Here is an 18,800-nt window from a genome sequence, read left to right on the forward strand (position 1 = left end):
CACCTAGCTACTATTTGCGAATGGATTGTGGCCGCCTGGACGAACGTATTAAACTCTGCTTTCGATGGACAATTGTTCAATTCGGACACAGAAAATGAGGACTTTGATGGTTTTGTGGGTGAAAATGACGTGGTTACATTGTAAAATGGCTAAATAAATTACAACCGAACTCCGTTTTGCTTCCATTGCCTTTTTAAAAACGTGTTTTTACTGTGCGGGTGTAGCGTGCATTTGGTGCCTGCGGCACCAAATTAGTGTTAGCCGGTGTCGTATATTGATACTATTAGTGCAAAGTTATCACAGCCGTCTACCTGCGTGTATTGAGAAAACGACTATATATCCCAGCAGTCACTGCCCACCGGAAATAGCGTCTGGGGCTGCTTCCGTAGACAGCGCTATTCCATAAATAATATATATATGCCATGCCTGGCTGCGTCTAAAAGAACGTTGCGTCCTTTGTGTGCACTCTTTATTGACACTGCGGCTAAAAATACGATGCACCAAATAGTCGTGAAAATATGTTAATCCTAAATTTTTCGAAGCAGTGAAATGAGATCAAAGCTGTTTTTTCTTTCTTTTCTAAAATATGCAAATTCAGCGGTACCCTCCCAAATGATATGGGGGCTTTAAATCAAAGCAATGTTTCTATCATACGGGGATGTGTGGCCAGTAAAATTTAACTCAGCTTTGCGAAGATGGTTAGTAACCGTTACTTCACCCTTTAACAAAGGAGGCAATTACTTTTTTACATACATCGATTGTTTAAGAATGTATTGATTGATCAAGTGAAACTTAAAAAATCTCTCCCTGCAGGCAAAGTTACGACATCAGCATTGTTGCCCAGGTGGACCAAACTGGATCTAAGTCCAGCAACCTCTTAGATCTAAAGAACCCCTTTTTCAGGTGAGTGTTTAACTAAACATTTCCTCTCAATAGGATTAGCCTGACTACAAACTGAATTCTCGAAAAGTTCGGACATCATCCAAATTGTGAATAAAACCTCAATTAATTAATAAATGTTCAAAATTTAAATATTGTATTTAGAATAAAACAAAATATATAGAATTATATAATTTTAATGAAAAATGTTGATTTGAAATTCCAAGGTGTCAACAAATCTCTAAGATAGAACAAAGATATTTTTGTTTAGGGACCGAGGACACAAGTTTTGTTAGTTTAGAAGGAGATTTGATGTCCCATTCTTTTCTAATGCAGAACTCTTAACTGTTCCACTGTCTTGGGCCTTCTTTACCACAGCCTCTTCTTCATGATGTGCCAAATGTTCTCTATAGGTGAAAGATCTGGACCTTTCTGCATTGACGTTGCTTTTCCAGATGTACAACTTCCCCATGCCACACGCACTAATTCATCACCATACCATCAGTGATGCGGGCTTCTGAATTGAGCGCTGATAACAACTTGGGTTTTCCTTGTCTTCTTAGCCCGGATGACAGGGCATCCCAGTTTTCCATAAGAAACTTTGAATCATGATTCGCCTGACCACAAAACTTTACCAGGCACCATATTAAATGACACCTGAACCAGAAAGAACACATTGTTCATAAATGCCTTCTTTATACTATAGTTTTTTTGTGGCAAGAGCAAATGGCATGGTGGATTGTGTTCACTGGGAATGGTTTTGCTGAACCCATTCTGTGATTTCCTTTACAGTAGCAATCCTGTTTGTGGTGCAGTGAAGTTTTAGGGCCCAAAGATCATTGACATCCAGTAGTTTTCTGGCCTTAACTGTTACACAAAGAATGTTGCAGATTCTCTCCATCTTTGGATGATGTTATTCACTGTAGATAACCAAATTAATCAATACACATATACCTCAATACATCACTGTAGATTATCAAACTGTTTTCAATATTTTACGAGAGAACAATTCTCAGATTTTGCTGCACTATATTTGTGCGCAACATTGAGCAATAATTGCTGTTCCTTTTACTATTTTGGTTTCTGAGAGTTGCCAGTGGATGTAATTATTGTTCAATGGTCTTAAGCAATTTGTTATCTGTGCAATTGGCTTTTGCCTATTGCTTGCTGTCCAAAACTTATGGAGATTTGTTGACACCATTAAATTTAAATTCAGTATATTTTATTGTAAAATTATAGATTTTCTTAGATTTTGACAAAGTATTGGCCCTTTGGATCTTTGTATTAATATTTTTTACAATTTGTATAATTTCTCGTCTTTTTTGGAATTCAAGTTGTATTTTCCTCATCTTTTTGTTTTTTTTCAAGCAAATCGCTGGCATGTAAATATTTTCATTTCTCAGGGCAGACATGTCACTGTAATCTCAGGGCGCAGAGTTGTTCATTTCTGGACTGTTAAAACTTTCTTCTTTAGGTTCTCAATTGTTTTCCTTAACTTATTACATCCAGTTATGATTGGTCGTTGACTTTTGTTTATGGATAAGTTATAATTAAAATATTTTTTTAAAGAATGGCTTCATCTGGAGTAAAATCTTAACATACACAGGCTGCTGCACCAACTCTATTTTCTACATGTCAACAAATCTGTTTTGTCTACCTGGATGGCATATGCATCTACAAAGTAAGATGGGCATTGGGGTAAAAGTGGCAGTTGAGACAAAAAATGATAGGTTAAAAGAGGGGTCCCCAAACTTCTTTCTGGGTCACATTGGGGTTTCTTACTGTCATGGGGGGGCCAAGTCGGCCATTTCGCATAGAATTGTGTGATGCAGAACTAAGTTCCCACCAGCAGGCTGGATTCCTTTTTGTGCCTTTGAAATGACTAACTAAAAGTTAAGTCATCTTCCAAAGTTGGAAGTACTATACTCGCATTTAAGCTTTTGTCGGACAAATAAATGATGACTGAATCGAGGGTACCGCTTATAAGCGCATAAAAACACGACATGCACGGAACTTCAAGTTGACGACACCGTGACAGGATGACATCATTACACAATGGTGCAGTGACGTCATGACGCAAGACAATGCGGCCGATACGGTCATTTTTTTCAAAATAGAGAAGACAAACAGATAAAACGCTTGTTTTATTTCTTGTTCGAAAGTAACAAAGTGGAGCAAAATGGACTGTCAACTATTGTAGTAGTATAAGCTATTTTGACATTAGAAGCAATATGGCTGCCACAACATCTTAAACTTCTGGTAAGAAAAGCATCGGTTTCTCATCAAGATACTCATTTATTTTTTCAAATTCAATAATTTGATATATTGCATTTATAAAAACATGCATACATATTAACTTCCTTGTGATATTGACCCTAATAATGTGTTTTACGTTCATACAGTAGCTCAGAAATAGTGTGTGAAGATGTTCCCTTCAAAATAACACTATTAAAACCATTAATATGGAGGTGAAAATTGGGAATTGGAAAATTCAACAATTTTAAGGGTGCGTCTTATATGTAAATACGGTGCTTCACACGTCAATCACAATTTTTTTTTAATTACAATAACATCCGAGAAAATAAACATTTGGTGAATGGAACTGGCAAGGTAGTAAGCCTATTTAGATTATCAATAACTTAATCCCTTGACATTCCTCTGAACTTAACGACAATATGTAGAGACTGTTACTCCTTTGGATAGAGGAAGAAATGCAGGTCATACAGTACTGTCGATTATTTCTGACAAAACAGCTCTTTCATTATAAATTGTTTTGAATTCATAATTTGAAGCTGTTTGGGTGTGTTCATGTGCTTTGTGTGTTCCCGAACGGTAGCTTCCTCTTTACACCTATACACCTGCACGAATAGAACATGTTTTGCATGCTTGTTATTCATTTTAATACATTAATAAATCATTTTCTTTTTGTGTTTCTCACATCTTTCATACAAAATTGGGATACTTTGATGTTTTTTAAAGGGATTGGTTGGTAGTTTTCTCTTTTTGAGGATATTTTTACATCGATGTCTATTTTAAAAAAAAATCCAAGTTTATTTTTTGAGGTACCACTGTATTAAGAATTTTACTTATAATTGTGTTCATCAATTCCTAAAATTCTACTAAAGTAGACTGTAACTAATATTGCAATGATAACCTTGTATCAATCCAATGAATCAATTTTAGTCTGTGGTGTAAATTAAACAAGTAGTTGTCCATGTGCAGTTGAAAACAATGCAGAGCAGCAATCATGGAAGTTATCATCTCACTTTCTGAACCGCTTTATCCTCATTTGAGTGGCAGGAAGTGCTGGAGCCTGTTCCAGTTTAAATGCGCATAGGCCTATAAAATGAATGTTAAAATAAAAAATTCAAAGAAGCAAATGTTATAACAGGCCTATGAGTACCGTATTTTCACCCCTATACGCAACACCAACGGAAAGGGCCCTGTCTCAGTTGAGGGTGCAATTTCTGCTGTTTGCCCATAGAAAAGGTGCTTTGGCTCAACAGATGCTGTGCAATGGTCGTGCGAGCATGACACAAGTTAACATGCTTTAAGATGATTAACAAAGAGGTTCAGAGACCAGCCCTTGGTGATGCGTTGGAACTTTTTGGTACAAAAAAATGAAACGCTGCGCCCAGTGCTTGCAGAGACATTAAAAAGAGGGAGTTGCTGGGAGAGAGCTTGTGCCCCTGATGTTCTTATGAGCGGCAAACGAGAAGTAATATATACTCCTCGTGTTAGCGATCGCTCTGCCTTTCGCGCTGAGTGACGAAAAAAACTGAAAAAAATGCACCGCTCCGCCCAGTGCTCGTAGCTATCTGTTATACACGAAAGAGATGTGGCAAAAAAGACAATTCCTACCAGTTTTTTAAACATTTTTCCAAATCTCTTTCGTGTTCCCTATTGCGGTGTTAATTATGTTATAAAGAAATTTGATTTTACAGTTAGAATTCTTGACTCCGGGCCATAGGTAAGGCACACCCTGAACCGTTGGCTAGCCGATCGCAGGGCACAGAGAGACAGACAACTATTCACAGTCAAACCCTTACCGAGGGGCAATTTAGAGTGTCCAATCAGCCTACCATGTGTTTTTGGAATGTGGTAGGAAACCAGAGTACAGTAACCGGAAGAAACCCACGCAGGCCCGGGGAGAACATGCAAACTCCACACAGATGGACGTGAACTGAATTTGAACCCAAGACCCTAGAGCTCTGAGGCTGACGCGCTAACCACTCGCACTACGGGGCCGCCCCCTTTTGCTGTCCTATCAGCAAATACCGTTGTAGTATATTGATACTATTAGTGCAAAGTTATCACAGCCATCAACCTGGGTGTATTGCAAAAAGGACTATATATCCCAGCAGTGTGTCTGAGGCATCTTCTGTCGCAAGCGCTATTGCGGTTATATATAAGATATAATACATATATGCCGTGCGTGGCTGCGTCTGAAAGAACGGTGCGTTCTTTGTTTGTGTAAAACAGAAATAGCTCTCGTCATTGACTGCGGCTAAAAATATGATGCGCCGAATAGTCGTAAAAATACGGTAATCTAATCTAAAAGGTACACCAGTTAATAGAAGTTAAAGTAGTTCAACATCTACAAAACCGCCACACTCATCTTCTGTACCTGATATAAAGACTTTGGCGTTCAACGTGTGTATTCTGGGAACTTGATTCCAGGTTTGGCGAAAGCCCGAACAACAGTGCTGACACTTGAAGCCCAGTAAACCACAATTCATTGTAACCCGAGACATGCATAACTCCCAAGCTTTTGATTCTCCTCGCTGTTATATCAACATCGACAATTCATTCCAAATCGCCACCTAACTCGTGCGACACTGCCTGCCCGAACTACTTTGTTGGCCACCCGGCATTTATCACTCCCAAGCCTCGAGAAAAGCCGTTATATTGTGTATCTCAAATCATTTTTTCCCCATGGAAATGAACTAAATACAGATTAATTGGTTCCCAACCTCTGAAAAAACACCTAAAACTGGATATTGTAATTTGCCAATAAAAAAACATTTTATTTGTTCTAATTTACCACCTACTTACAAAGGTACGACCTGCTTGTTTAGAACCAAAAGACAATTGTTGTGCTATTAAAAAAAAATCCCTTTTGAAAAATGTTTGTTTAACAAATAAATATGCTCCGAGCTCGCTCCAGAGCACTTCCGGCTGACATGCTTCCTATATAGCGAAAAGGCGGACGTGGGTGGAGTCAGACATGTGGAGGAGGTGTGTTTAAGAAGACGCCTTTACTGTAATTCTTGGTTCCCATGCTAAAGGACAGAACCTACCACATATGGTGATTTTTAAGCAAAAGACATTGCCGAAAGAAAAGTATCAAGTCGGCGTCATTGTGAAGGCAAACCAGAAGGGCTGGATGGACGATGAGAAAGAAAGATTGGCTATGTGAGGTGTATGGAGACTCCATGCCTGCCAATCTCACAGCAGCGGTGAAAAACCAAGTCACGAAAATGAACTCTGAGCTTGCCGCCATTCCCGGAGGCTTAACTAAAGAACTCCAACCGCTGGACATAGGCATCAACCGGGCGTTCAAAGAAAAGTTGTGAGCGGCATGGGAACAATGGAGGATGGGTGAGAAACACAACTTTACAAAGAGTAGGAGGAAGCGCCGGCCGGGCTAGTTATGCCACTATTTTCGAATGGATTGTGGCCGCTTGGACTAACATGTCTGCTTGCACTGTTGTCTGAAATTTTGCCAAAGCCCCATGGTAATGTGAGTGACCCTGACAAAGAAAAGAGGGAACCCGGTCTTTTTGATGAATCATTTGAACAATTGTTCAATTCGAAAACAGAAATTGAGGACTTTGATGGATTTGTGGGTGATGATTGATCAATAAACTTGAGTACATTGTAAAATGGCTAAATAAAGTACAACCAAAATCAGTTTTGCTTCTGTTGCTTTTTTAAAAACGTTTTTAGCGTATCTCCGTATGTTTAAGCTGGTGAATGTTTTGCCATGCCCAGCTGGCTGCGTGTTTTTGTCCGTCGTTGGTGCGTCGTGTGCGTCAAATACAGAAATAGCACTCGTTAATGACACTGCGTCTTTAAATGCGATGCACCATGTAGTCGTGAAAATACGGTAATTGCGATCTGTTTAACAAACATCTTAATTTTTCAACAATCCACTCCATTTATTAATTATTAATTTATTACTGTTATTATCACCTAATGTCTTCAATAGCTCCCAAGCCATTTGTTGTATTGTATAAATTTACAGAAAGGATAGGTACTATACTTTTGTCTAATGAAAATCTTTGAGTTTGTCAGTAACATTCCATTTATTAATTATTCATTTCTTACTATTATTAGTAAATTATATCTTCAATAGCGCCCAAGCTATTTGACAGATTGACATAAAATTTTCAGAAAAGATATGTCAATACCTAGTTTAAGGAACACCTTTTGTTTTTCCTGTGGTGCAATGTTTTGCTTATATCGATTAATACTGTTTTTGAGATCGACTTTTTTGTTGTAGTGTATACTGTGCAGTAAGTGTTTTTGCTGCTTCTTTAGCTGCTGTATTCTGTCGTTGTCTTCAGCCCTTGCTTAACATTTGCATACAGCTATTTGGTTGACCTTAATACCCCAATGACCAAAAATCACAACAATCTTACTTATTCCATCACTATAGTTTGAAAATCCAAAATCCTCATCAGTCAAAATTAAATAAGATATCTGGTATTCTATTATGACCACTGCTTCCTTGTTAAGATTAAGAACTATATTTGTTTTTTCCTTTCCTGTAATTACACAAATTAACTAATCATACTAAAAATAGGAAAAATACAAACGGCAAAACAGGCTGCTTTCTTCTCAGGAAAACAGCTTTCCTATTCTCTGCAACAGTTACATTCACATCAATTAATATCCAGAAACAAAAGTACACATTTATAATTTTGAAAAGAATTGAACCCACTAAAATGTAACTGCCCCCTGTTTGTCAGGTTTAATATTTTTAGCATAACCGTGGCCTTTAGAGCAATTAAAACCCATTACTTATAAAATGCACACTAATCAAGTCCCAATTCATTCATTAATGTGTATCACATTGCATATTAATCCAAGTTGTTTGAAATTCAAAATATCCCAATCTAGTAGTCTTTTTTTTATCAAATGTAACATTCCCTTGTCTTTGGAGTTTGTCTTTCACAGATATGGGCAAACTACGGCCCACGGGCCACACCCAGCTCGCCAACGTTGTCCAATTGTAGTTATTTTCCCCCAAAACTGCGCCGTCACGCGGAAGCCAGTGGCAGTAGCTCTTTCCACTCTTATTTGTTTTTCGTGTTTTACGGCCCCTCTATCTTTTTTGAATTACATTTTAATATTTCTTAATACATTCCTTTTTACTTTACTTTGTACTTTATACTTTCTACATTAATGATGGGTGATGAGTATGTTAATACTTGAGTCCTTTTTTCAGTTTATGTTTCATATGTACTGTTAACGGATGCAGTTTTTTATATGTATCGTATCTTGTGCTGACCCGGCCCAACTGTCAAATTTTTAAAGTCAATGTGGCCCCCGGGACGAAAAGTTTGCCCACCCCTGGTCTATCATCTCCTATAAAACTTTATTAATCAATATTTTTCAATAGACAGGCATAAAATTAAAATCTAGTTACATTTCTATCCATTGTAGTTTCCTTTTTCTTTCTGATTGTTTACTTTAAGTCTGTAAGAAGGTTTGGTCTCAATTGAAACACACCTTTTTTTTCCTTGTATGGAGACAATAAAACCAATATAAAAGTTCCTTATGGTTTATGGCATTGCTCCCTGACCAATAATCTTTCCAATCAATATTGGAGTGCTTGCCATCTAATCTGATCATGTCAAAAAGTTTATCTTACCTGTCTCAAACGTTTCAACTGAGAGAACTTTCTTACAGTGCACAATGTGGATCCGCATCCCCCTTTCAGCTATTTTCATGTCTGCTGGATGGTCAGCAACACTTGGTACGGACGTTCTCTCTTTTGGATGTCAGTGCTTGTTTTCTATACTTTGGGTTAAGCACCCAAGCTCCAGGGACCACCGTTGATCCAGTCTGTTTCCTGTTGAGAAGCAGTCTCCTTCTGCTAACCCAAATTCAATGCATTTCTTTAAACTTTTTCTTTTATGCAGATAGCCAGATTAGCCTCATCACCCAGTTACAACCGTATAGTGAATAATGGAATTTGGTCTGGTCTACTGAATAGGATTTCCATATGTTGTTGTCCAGTTAACCCCGTTATGTAGGCACACTGATTTCATAACGAAATATGGGACCTTTTGTCAATCCCGTCAATTATTCTGTTAACCTAATTTGGATGCCATTATCACTATAAATCAATGGTTCTTTCTAATTCCTTATCATGCAGTATTTGTTATTTGTTTTATTTCAGTGCTCCCAAATTCCGCATAGCAGATTTGTTCCTCCACTTCAAGTTTTAACATTTTGAGTACTGCTGCTGCATTTTCATAAAAAATTCATTGGGCTAATTAATTTTCCATTTTTCATCGCCATCCATGAAAAAAGGCTCATTGGCGATTGCAGAAATTGATTTCAAATTTCTAAATCATTTTCCATCTTGTTATCTGATTGATTTATTATATCTTGGTGGTTGGCCAATCAGAAACACAAAGAGAAACAACCATTCACGCTTATACTCATAATCAAACATCAGTAGTCTGCATTTTTGTATCACCACTACGAGGCACCACCCCCCAGTGGGGCTTCTAGGCTGCTAATCACTTTTCGCTGTCTCGTGGCAATAATCATTCTCAAAGTAAATAGGTCGACGTTGTTTGGTTGATATCAATTGTTTGATGCTTATGCAATCTAATATTCTGATAGTCATTAATATGACCAATGCCAAAGAATATCTCACCTGCTCATGGCAAAACGATGAAATATCTTCCGTGCACTGAAGATACCTCATGTTTATTCCATCCTAGGGAAATCATCCCTATCCTAAATTAATTATTTTATCTAAACTTACCAGGTACAATTTACCTGATAATTTGGAGGAATGTCATTTCTGAATTATCTCCATGTTCAATATAATTTATAATTTGGATGAAAACCATTTATGCATTGTTATCTTCTTGTTTGATATCATTAATATTCTAAATGATTCTTAATACTCAAGTCTAAATCGTGAATCACTCTCGTTTTGCTATGAGGATAGCTAAATTACGCTGGCTGAAGTCCTCATCTGCTCCGAGCCGAGGCGGTGTTGTGTTTACTCAAGATAAGAGCCATTTTCTGTAGCTCACTGTTACCACAATTACAATTTAGAGATAACAATTTTCCTAATGATACATTTCAGTTTAATAAAGGACCCATAATTTGTCACTAATATGTCATATGGTTCCGTCTTCATCTCTCTCTGTCTCTCTCTCCCCCTCCCCAGTCTGTTTGTGCAGGGGGAGGGGGGCTTGGGCTGGGTTGGTGGGGGATGGGCAATTTTGACTTTCAGTTGGCAGACCGCCGTCTTTCCCTTTTTTCTTGACTCCACATTGGTCGGCCATTTTTTCTCTTACATGTTATCTGCTTTGCAATTTGTTTAGCATTTTATCAGTTCATCTTTTCTCTATTTTGAAATGAATTTCCATATGGGATAATTAGTCTTGCGTTATGGTATTTCGTCTGTCACTTTGCAGTTTCGTGCATGTCAAGTTTAATTTATGCTCGTATAAGCCGTACCCTGGATTCAGTCAAAATATTTCGGAGTGACATATATGTCTTATATGCGGGAAAATACGGTAACTTGTGAAAAAACAAAAAACAAAGTGTGCAGAGGCAGGGAGAGCTTGAACCCGCTGTTTGCTCACGTGCCACTATCAGGGTCACCAGAGTTCATCTTACAAATTGGAATGAAATTAGAATTAGATATTGAAATACTTAAATTAAAATCATATGAATTGTGATAATTGATCTTTCAGATGGTGGTGTGCCTTGAGATTATTTCCATACAAAAATGGAAAACAACAAATACTATAAAAAGGGTGATGTAGTGTGCCCCTCTGGTTACTCCCTCATTCTGCTGGGGGACTTCAATGCTCATGTGTACAATGACAGTGAGACCCGGAGGAGCCTGATTGGGAAGAACCCAAGCAGTGTTCTAGTGTTGGACTGTCAAGCAGTGTTCTAGTGTTGGACTTCTAGGCTCACCGTGGATTGTGAATAATGAACACCAAGTCCTTGCATAAGGGTGTCCTTATCTGCACTTGGCACGGGGACACCCTAAGCCAGTTTCCCAACCTTTTTTAAGATGCGGCACACTTTTTGTATTGAAAGAATCTTCAGGCACACCACTAGCTGCAAATCTTCATATTATTTGTATTTATTTATTTTTAATTATTATTTATATTTTTATTTATTTATTTTTGTTTTATCATTATTTATCATTTATTTTAATTTAAAACTATCACCAATATTAACATTATTAAGTCCTTCTCATTGATTATTATCAGGAATTAACTATTAAGACAGAGATTATAAACAGGATGTTCTTTAGAAATGCACATATTATTAAGACTCCTGTTTTAAGCAAATTCACAGTAATCCCACCCAAATTATTCCAAAATCAAATTTTTTTCACGTGGAACCAACGTCATCAAAGTTAATGTCCGCAGACCCGAACAGCTTTCAGTTCGACTGATGTTAAAATAATTAATGCAATGTTTTAAAACCTTATTTTTATTTTTGACTTTCTCCCCATATTACGCAAAAGCCATGTGCTCTGAGACTTAACGTTGGCGAAAGTTGATGCCCCTGAAACCAAACATCTTCCAGTTCACGTACCGTAAAAACAGGACTTTTGTTCCTCCCAATATTACTTCAACTACCTAACACAGGTTGCCCTGGGGGCCAAATCTAGCCCGCCGCATCATTTTGTCCGGCCGGGGAGAAAATAAATCATGAGTGCCGACTTTCTGTTTTAGGATCAAGTTCAAATGATTATAGATGTACATTACATTTCCTGATTAAAGCCATGATTAAAAGAAATTTTCCGTTACTAAGAAAAAAACTCAAATAAACATTGTTTTAGATCTATAAAAACACACTCTTTTGGTTTTTTTATCCAGTTCTCTGAATCCAATTTAAAAAAAATAAAAAATAAATGTAGATATTAGATCTAAAATGGTCCGACCCACATGAAATTAATGCGGCCCGCAAACCAACCCGGGTTTGACACACCTGACCTAACATTACGAGAAGAGCCATTTTGTGCTTACAGACTTAATTTCGACAAAAGTTGAAGCCTAGAAAACCAAAGAGCTTCTGGTTTACTTTACATAAAAATAAGGAACAAAATGACTCCAAACTCATAATTTTACGATATGAATCTTGTCATAGTACATTCTATAATTTCTTTTTCTTTTTTTTACCTCGGAATAATTCAATTGTAATCTCTTAATATTGAGATTTCTCTGTCAGGATTGGGTTCACATTGTTATGTTTCCTCCTTTTCTTCTTATGTGCGTTTCCCTACTCTTGTTTGTCCCTCCGGAACGGCAAGACAGGAGGGATAAACAAGAGTAGGGAAACAAACATAAGCAGACACGGAGGAAACTGAAATAACAATATGAACCCAATCATTACACTCTTGGGCTATTACGATGTATGATTTCTTGTAATTTCCTGTGGCACACCTGAGCATCCCTCGCAGCACTGGGAAACACTGCCCTAGGCTACAGTTCGATGATCTACTTTGTAGTCAGGTGATCAGACTTGGGGCCGCATGTCTTGGACACACTGGTGAGGAGAGGGATGGAGCTGTCAACCGATCACCACCTGGTGGTGAGTTGGCTCCAATGGTGAGGGAGGACGCCGGTATGGCCCGGCAGGCCCAAATGTATTTTGAGGGTCACCTGGAGGAGTCCCTCATCAGAAGTTTCACTCCCAACTCTGACAAAGCTTCTCTCATGTCCGGGAAGAGGCGGGGCACATTCAGTCTGAGTAGACTCCCGTATTTTCCCGAGTATAGGGCGCACTTAAAAGTCTAAAATTTTCTCAAAAACAGACAGACTTATAATGGAGAGTGGCCTATGTGAGCTCCGAGCGACGAGCTCCCAACTCAGGAGCCTGACTGAAAACTTCTTGCCGACACGCTTCTTATATAGAGAGAAGGCTGACGTTAGTGGTGAGGGGGGTGTGTGGGAGAGGATGCTAAAGCCGCCCCCCTACAAGGTTCCTATATACATTAGGTGTGGGCATGTACCCAAATGCAAAACTAAGAATGACTAATTCTACAAAGAGGCACGCTTACGAAGCACAGTTCAAGCTTCAAACCGTTGACTATGCAGTGGAGCATGGGAACTGAACAGCGGCGAGGGAATTCAACATAAAATAATCCATGGTTCGCAAATGATGAAAGCAGGAAAAGGAGCTTCGCCAAGTCAATAAGAGAAAGCTGAGTTTCCGAGGGAACAAGGCAAGGTGGCCTGGCTTGGAAGATCAACTGGTGCGGTGGATTCTTGGTCTAAGAGCAGCTGGGAGAAACGTCTCCACAGTCACCATTCGACTGAGGGCAAAAGTGCTCGCGGAAGAATTGAAAATTGAACATTTTCAAGGATGACCGACGTGGGGCTTTCGTTTTATGAAACGGCACCATCTGGCGATGAGAGCCAGGACAACCGTTGTGCAGCAACTACCGGCGGACTACATTGACTAGCTGGCCGTTTTCCGCACCTACTGCAGCAAGAGGATTGCGGACAAACTTATACAGCCAAACCACATAACGATCATAGACGAGTGACTGCTGACTTTCGACATCCCGATTAACCACACTGTCGAGAAGAAAGGGACCAGCACGGTGGCGATATTAACAACTGGGCACGAAAAGGCGGCTTTTACTGTCATTCTCGCTTGCCATGCTAATGGGCAGAAGTTACCACCAATGGTGATTTTTAAGCGAAAGACGCCCTTCGAAAGAAGAGTTTCCAGCCGGCATCATCATGAAGGTGAATCCGAAGGGCTGGATGGACGAGGAGAAAATGAGGGAATGGCTATGTGAGGTATGTGAAGCGACCGGATGGATTTTTTAACTGCTTGCCGTCACTTTTGATTTGTGACTCCATGCGTGCTCATCTCACGTCAACGGTGAAAAACCAAGTCATGAAAATGAACTCGGAGCTTGCCGTCATTCCAGAGGCTTGACCAAAGAACTGCAGCCACTTGACATTGGCATCAACCGGGCTTTCAAAGCTAAGTTACGAGCGGCGTGGGAGCAGTGGATCGACACGCCTTTCCATGACGAACTAGAGCCTGGGTAAATAGCCCCTCGGTGGCAAGGCTACCCCGTCGTAGCCGGCAGTAAGTTGGATCCATCTCTAGTTGGGATTTGACTCCGGCAAGGGTGCCTTATGTCACCGATTCTTGTCATTACTTTTATGGACAGAATATCTAGATGCAGCCGTTGCGCTGATGTCGTCCGGTTTGGTGGCCTGCTTTTTGCAACATTTACAATTAGATGAGACGTAAAACATTAATTCAGTCTTGCGCTAGTTGTTTACAAACCAACGAATGCAGCATTTTTGGGGGGTTCTAGACACTCAGCAGGCACAGTACATTATTTTCAATGTATTAAAATTACCCTGATGTCACTTCAAGATATAAAAAGAAAAGTGTTGACGCTCTACATGCTAAAGCAAATGCTAACAAATGCTGCGCCATGATTACAATTAGATCTTTCACTTAACATCTTCGAAGTCTAAATCAACCTTGCTTTTTCATTTTTCCAAGATAACCAACTAATCTTACCATTACTAAACAAGAAACTTCAATGTCCTCCTGTTGCCTCCTTGGTTTGAGATGGTTTTGACCTCTTTCTTGTCCTCTTTGTCAGTCAGTGGGCCCCTGCCACGTCCCACTCGAGTGCTAGTTTAATACTTAGGTGGAAAACTGCCAAGGAATGATCTCACTATATCGGCTGTGCTCTTCCTCGCCGAAATGCTGGTATCCTGAACATCGCCATTTTAGCTTTGCAAACACATTTTTTACTGACTTCATGGTGAAATGTATTTACATCATCAATTGTCGACAGTATGTTTTGCTCATCGACGCATTTATGTCATCGACATCGTCGACTAGTCGGGATAGTTCTAGTTCCAAACAAGGAAAAATAAAATGAAAACTTGGATAAAAGTAAAAATCAAACTCGAAATGTAGACAATGTGGGAGAAATCTTTAGTTTGTCATGTCTGGTGTGTTTGTGGTAAATGTCCACTAATGCCCACGTACATGGAGTGCATCTGCTGCAAAGAGCTTCACTTCATTTCTGTTGCTGTCAATGGTACACTACTTGTTTGACATTACATGCTCTATTCATAAACAGTGGTACCTCGACATACGAGTGCCCCAACATACGAGCAATTTGAGATTTGAGCAAAATTTGTAGCAAATATTTATTTTGAGACAGCGGACGTGAGAGGCTGATCTTAAGAACACCATGGACACTGTCTTCCTGCAACTCCCTCGTGTAATGTCTCTGCGAGCACTGGGCGGAGCGTTGCATTTTTCCAGTTTTTTCCATTAGTGCGGATGGCCTATATAACTACCGTATTTTGCTGTTTAATATATCCGGGTATATTAAATGATTTTACCTTTTTTGAGCCTCCCATTTGTGCGCCATTTAATATACCCTTGCCGTTTAACATACCCGGGTATATTAACTCAACTCAGCTTTTTTTTGGCAATATTTGTATGGTGTTCATGGGGGCATAATTATAGATACTTAACTGTCAAAATTCCGAGTCAGACTTTATTCAGCAGTAAGTAGTTTTAATCTGAGCAGTAAGTAGTCTGCAAAACGTTAATGCACCCCGTCACGGCATAAAGAGTGCTTAGTGGATCGTACCTTCCCGTTTGTGCGCCATTTAATATACCCCTGCCGTTTAACATACCTGGGTATATTGAATAGGGGGGTATATTAAAAAGCAAAACACGGTACTTCTCGTTGGCAAGTGGTCGTGCGTTATCCTATTGTGAGGACATTTGTATGCATGATTTTGGGAATATTTTGAATGGAATAGCAACCAACCCTCGATATGTTGCATTTGAAAGTCAGGGTGGAGGCGGGGCAAATAGAGCAAACCCGGGAGAAGAAACGTATTGGCATTTAAAACTAAATTAGAATTAAGTTTGATGTAAGGTTAGATTAGATTTATATTTTAGTGTGTCTGCATCGTAATCCAAGTTCGTTTAAATTTGTTTACGTTATGTTACGAGTGTGTTGCCGTGGAATTATACCCCCCCCCCTCTGTCTCTTTCCCCTCCGCAAAATCTGTCTAAATTTAATAAGGTTAAACACATTTTAGTGCTAGTAAACCACTAGTTATTTGTTACTTTGTTAATAAATGGCGAATTAGAACGAAATGTTTTCCAAATTCGATCCAATGTTTTTGGTGTTTTTTCAGAGGGTTTGAAAAAAATTATGTTTTAATTCATTTCAATGGGAAATGTTCGTTTGAGTTACGTGAAAACTGACATACGAGCTCAGTCCCGGAACGCATTAGGCTCGTATCTCGAGGTACTACTGTAAACTATATTTGGTTTAAGCTCTCATGTATAACCAGACACACAGGAAGCCCTTTTATCAACTCAAGGTGGTGATAAGCCTCCGATCACACAAACAATGAGCACAAATCTAGGTTTTTGAGCTTCAATGCATGCATGCTTCCCTCGCTTTCTTTATTTACTCTTGAAACTTGATTCAGAGCTGCAGTGTGTGGTATTGGAGACATTAATCTACGTCATCCCCTCAGATTGCACTGCGCATCCTAAAGCATGGGACCACTGAATCTTTCTACGTTGTCGACAAAACATTTTTATTTCTAAAATACCTCTTTTAAAATTCTAACACCATATATTTGTAGTGGCTAGCAGTTTTTTTTCTTTTTTCCCCCATTTTCTGAACCGCTTTATTGGGGTCACAGGGGTGCTGGAGCCTATCCCAGCTGACTTCGGGCTAAAGGTGGGTTGTATGATGGTGGCCAGTTGATCGCAGGGCACCAGCAGACGGAAAACCAGACGGACAATCATTCACACACACCCATACCGTGGGGCAATTTAGAGTATCCAATCAGCCTACCGTGCATGTTTTTGGAATGTAGGAGAAAACCGGAGTACCTGGAGGAAACCCACGCAGGCCCAGGTAGAATATGCATACTCCAAACAGGTGGATTAACCTGGATTTGAACTCAGGGCCCCCACTGTGAGGCCTATGCGCTAACTAACCACTTATTCACCGAGCTGCCCGGATTGCAGTTGTGTCTTCAGATTTTTTTTCTTAGTTCCTTATTAAGTTAGCACACAATTCAACTAGGCAGACTTCTTTTTTAATATACTGATTTTATGTAAGGAGTATTCTTATTGGTACATTCTGCTCTCAAAGGTTGATTTGTAATTTGTTGGGGCGCCGTTACTGAGAGTAGTTTTGTTAATAATACCCGGCGGGACCATTTGCCGCATTCAGGAGAGCAAACAGTTTCTTAGAGTTTAGGGTGTATGAAGCACAAGAACAACAAATGCAATTCAAATTTGCCTTTCAAAATCAAAGGTCAGGTCTTGGTGTTTGATTTTATCAAATATGTTTCAACAAAATGTGACTTATCATCCAGGGGTGATTCACTTAATGCTTTTTCTTCTACATACATTTTTGTGCTAGTGTGATTTTGATTCTGGAGTGATTCAAAGTCAGAAAAAACATTAATTGAAAAATAAATGTATCAATTTCCCTTTTTTAAACAATCAGTGATCTGAAAAGTTGTACTGAAATGCACAACACACTGTACATAAACAAATTCTAAAGATGTGTTGTGATTAGCCATGTACATATATCACCTAGCTGCAACCAACATGTCAAATGGTCATATATGCTATTTCGATTATGCCGTTGTCGGTCACATTGACATATTCATTTCATGCACTGTTTATCATGAAATTTCATTTTTTTCATCTAGAAACATAAATAAAAGTATATTAACATTTTCTGAACAAATCTGATCTATTGAGTCATTTGAATGTAATTTAATGTATAATGTGATCTTTGAATTCATTGATGTGTTTTGACATTGATTTTCTCATGCATTTTTTTTTTCATTTTTAGCATATAATGCTGTCCATAAGAATGAATGCTCAGTTTTGCTCATGTCAAGCCTTTATGATTTCCAGGTACACGGGTACCACCCCAAACCCACCTCCTGGATCACATTACTCCTCACCATCAGAGAATATTTGGAACACAGGAGTAGCCTACAGCATGAGTCAAGGGATGTCCGTATCAGGTGACTAACAAACATACAAAAAAATTAACAATGGTTATACATATGTATTGTAGCAGGTGGCACCACCTCTCCAAAAGTTTCTACATATGGTGGCAAAAAAAAGTATGTGACCCCCCCTGGAATGCCTTGTATTTCTGCATTGACTATCCATAAAATGTGCTCTGATTCTCAGCAAGATCTCTTAACATAATCCCATTTAAACACATTTTTTTAATTGCCTGCACATAGATGACCTTTTTCAGATAACTATTGCATTGGAGCCTACGTAAGAGATGGCTTGATTTTATGTACAACAGAGATGGGAAGCTTTGCCAAAATGTCTGAATCTCAAAAACTGTCAAAATTTCTGGCTGAAGTGGTACCTACTATTCGACAAAAGTAAAATGTTTAGTTTATTTAATACAAGCAGGGCTTGTTTAGAACCAAAAGACAATTGGGTCACTATTAAAAAAATCTCTATGAAAAACTTGTATAACAAATAAAAGATTGAGTTTACACACAGAAGGTGAAGTGCGTTTAGAGAACATCATGTAAAAACAACGATTCATGCATCAACTCTGCTTCCAGCGGTAACAAATAAAAGTTGAGTTTACACACTTAAAGAAGCTGAAGTCTTCTTCT

General features: G+C 38.9%; 1 protein-coding gene across 2 annotated transcripts in view; it reads left to right on the forward strand.

The window, feature by feature from the left end:
* The window catches only part of carm1 (coactivator-associated arginine methyltransferase 1), a 68,466-nt gene that overhangs the window by 44,587 nt on the left and 5,079 nt on the right, over nucleotides 1–18,800 (forward strand). For both annotated transcript variants that reach the window (XM_077734533.1, XM_077734534.1), the window contains exons 12-13: nucleotides 814–903; nucleotides 18,067–18,179. In XM_077734533.1, the coding sequence (XP_077590659.1) occupies nucleotides 814–903; nucleotides 18,067–18,179 (203 nt within the window). The remainder of the gene's footprint in view (nucleotides 1–813; nucleotides 904–18,066; nucleotides 18,180–18,800) is intronic.

This window comes from Stigmatopora nigra, chromosome 15, assembly GCF_051989575.1.
Source record: "Stigmatopora nigra isolate UIUO_SnigA chromosome 15, RoL_Snig_1.1, whole genome shotgun sequence".
Taxonomy (NCBI): Eukaryota; Metazoa; Chordata; class Actinopteri; order Syngnathiformes; family Syngnathidae; genus Stigmatopora; species Stigmatopora nigra.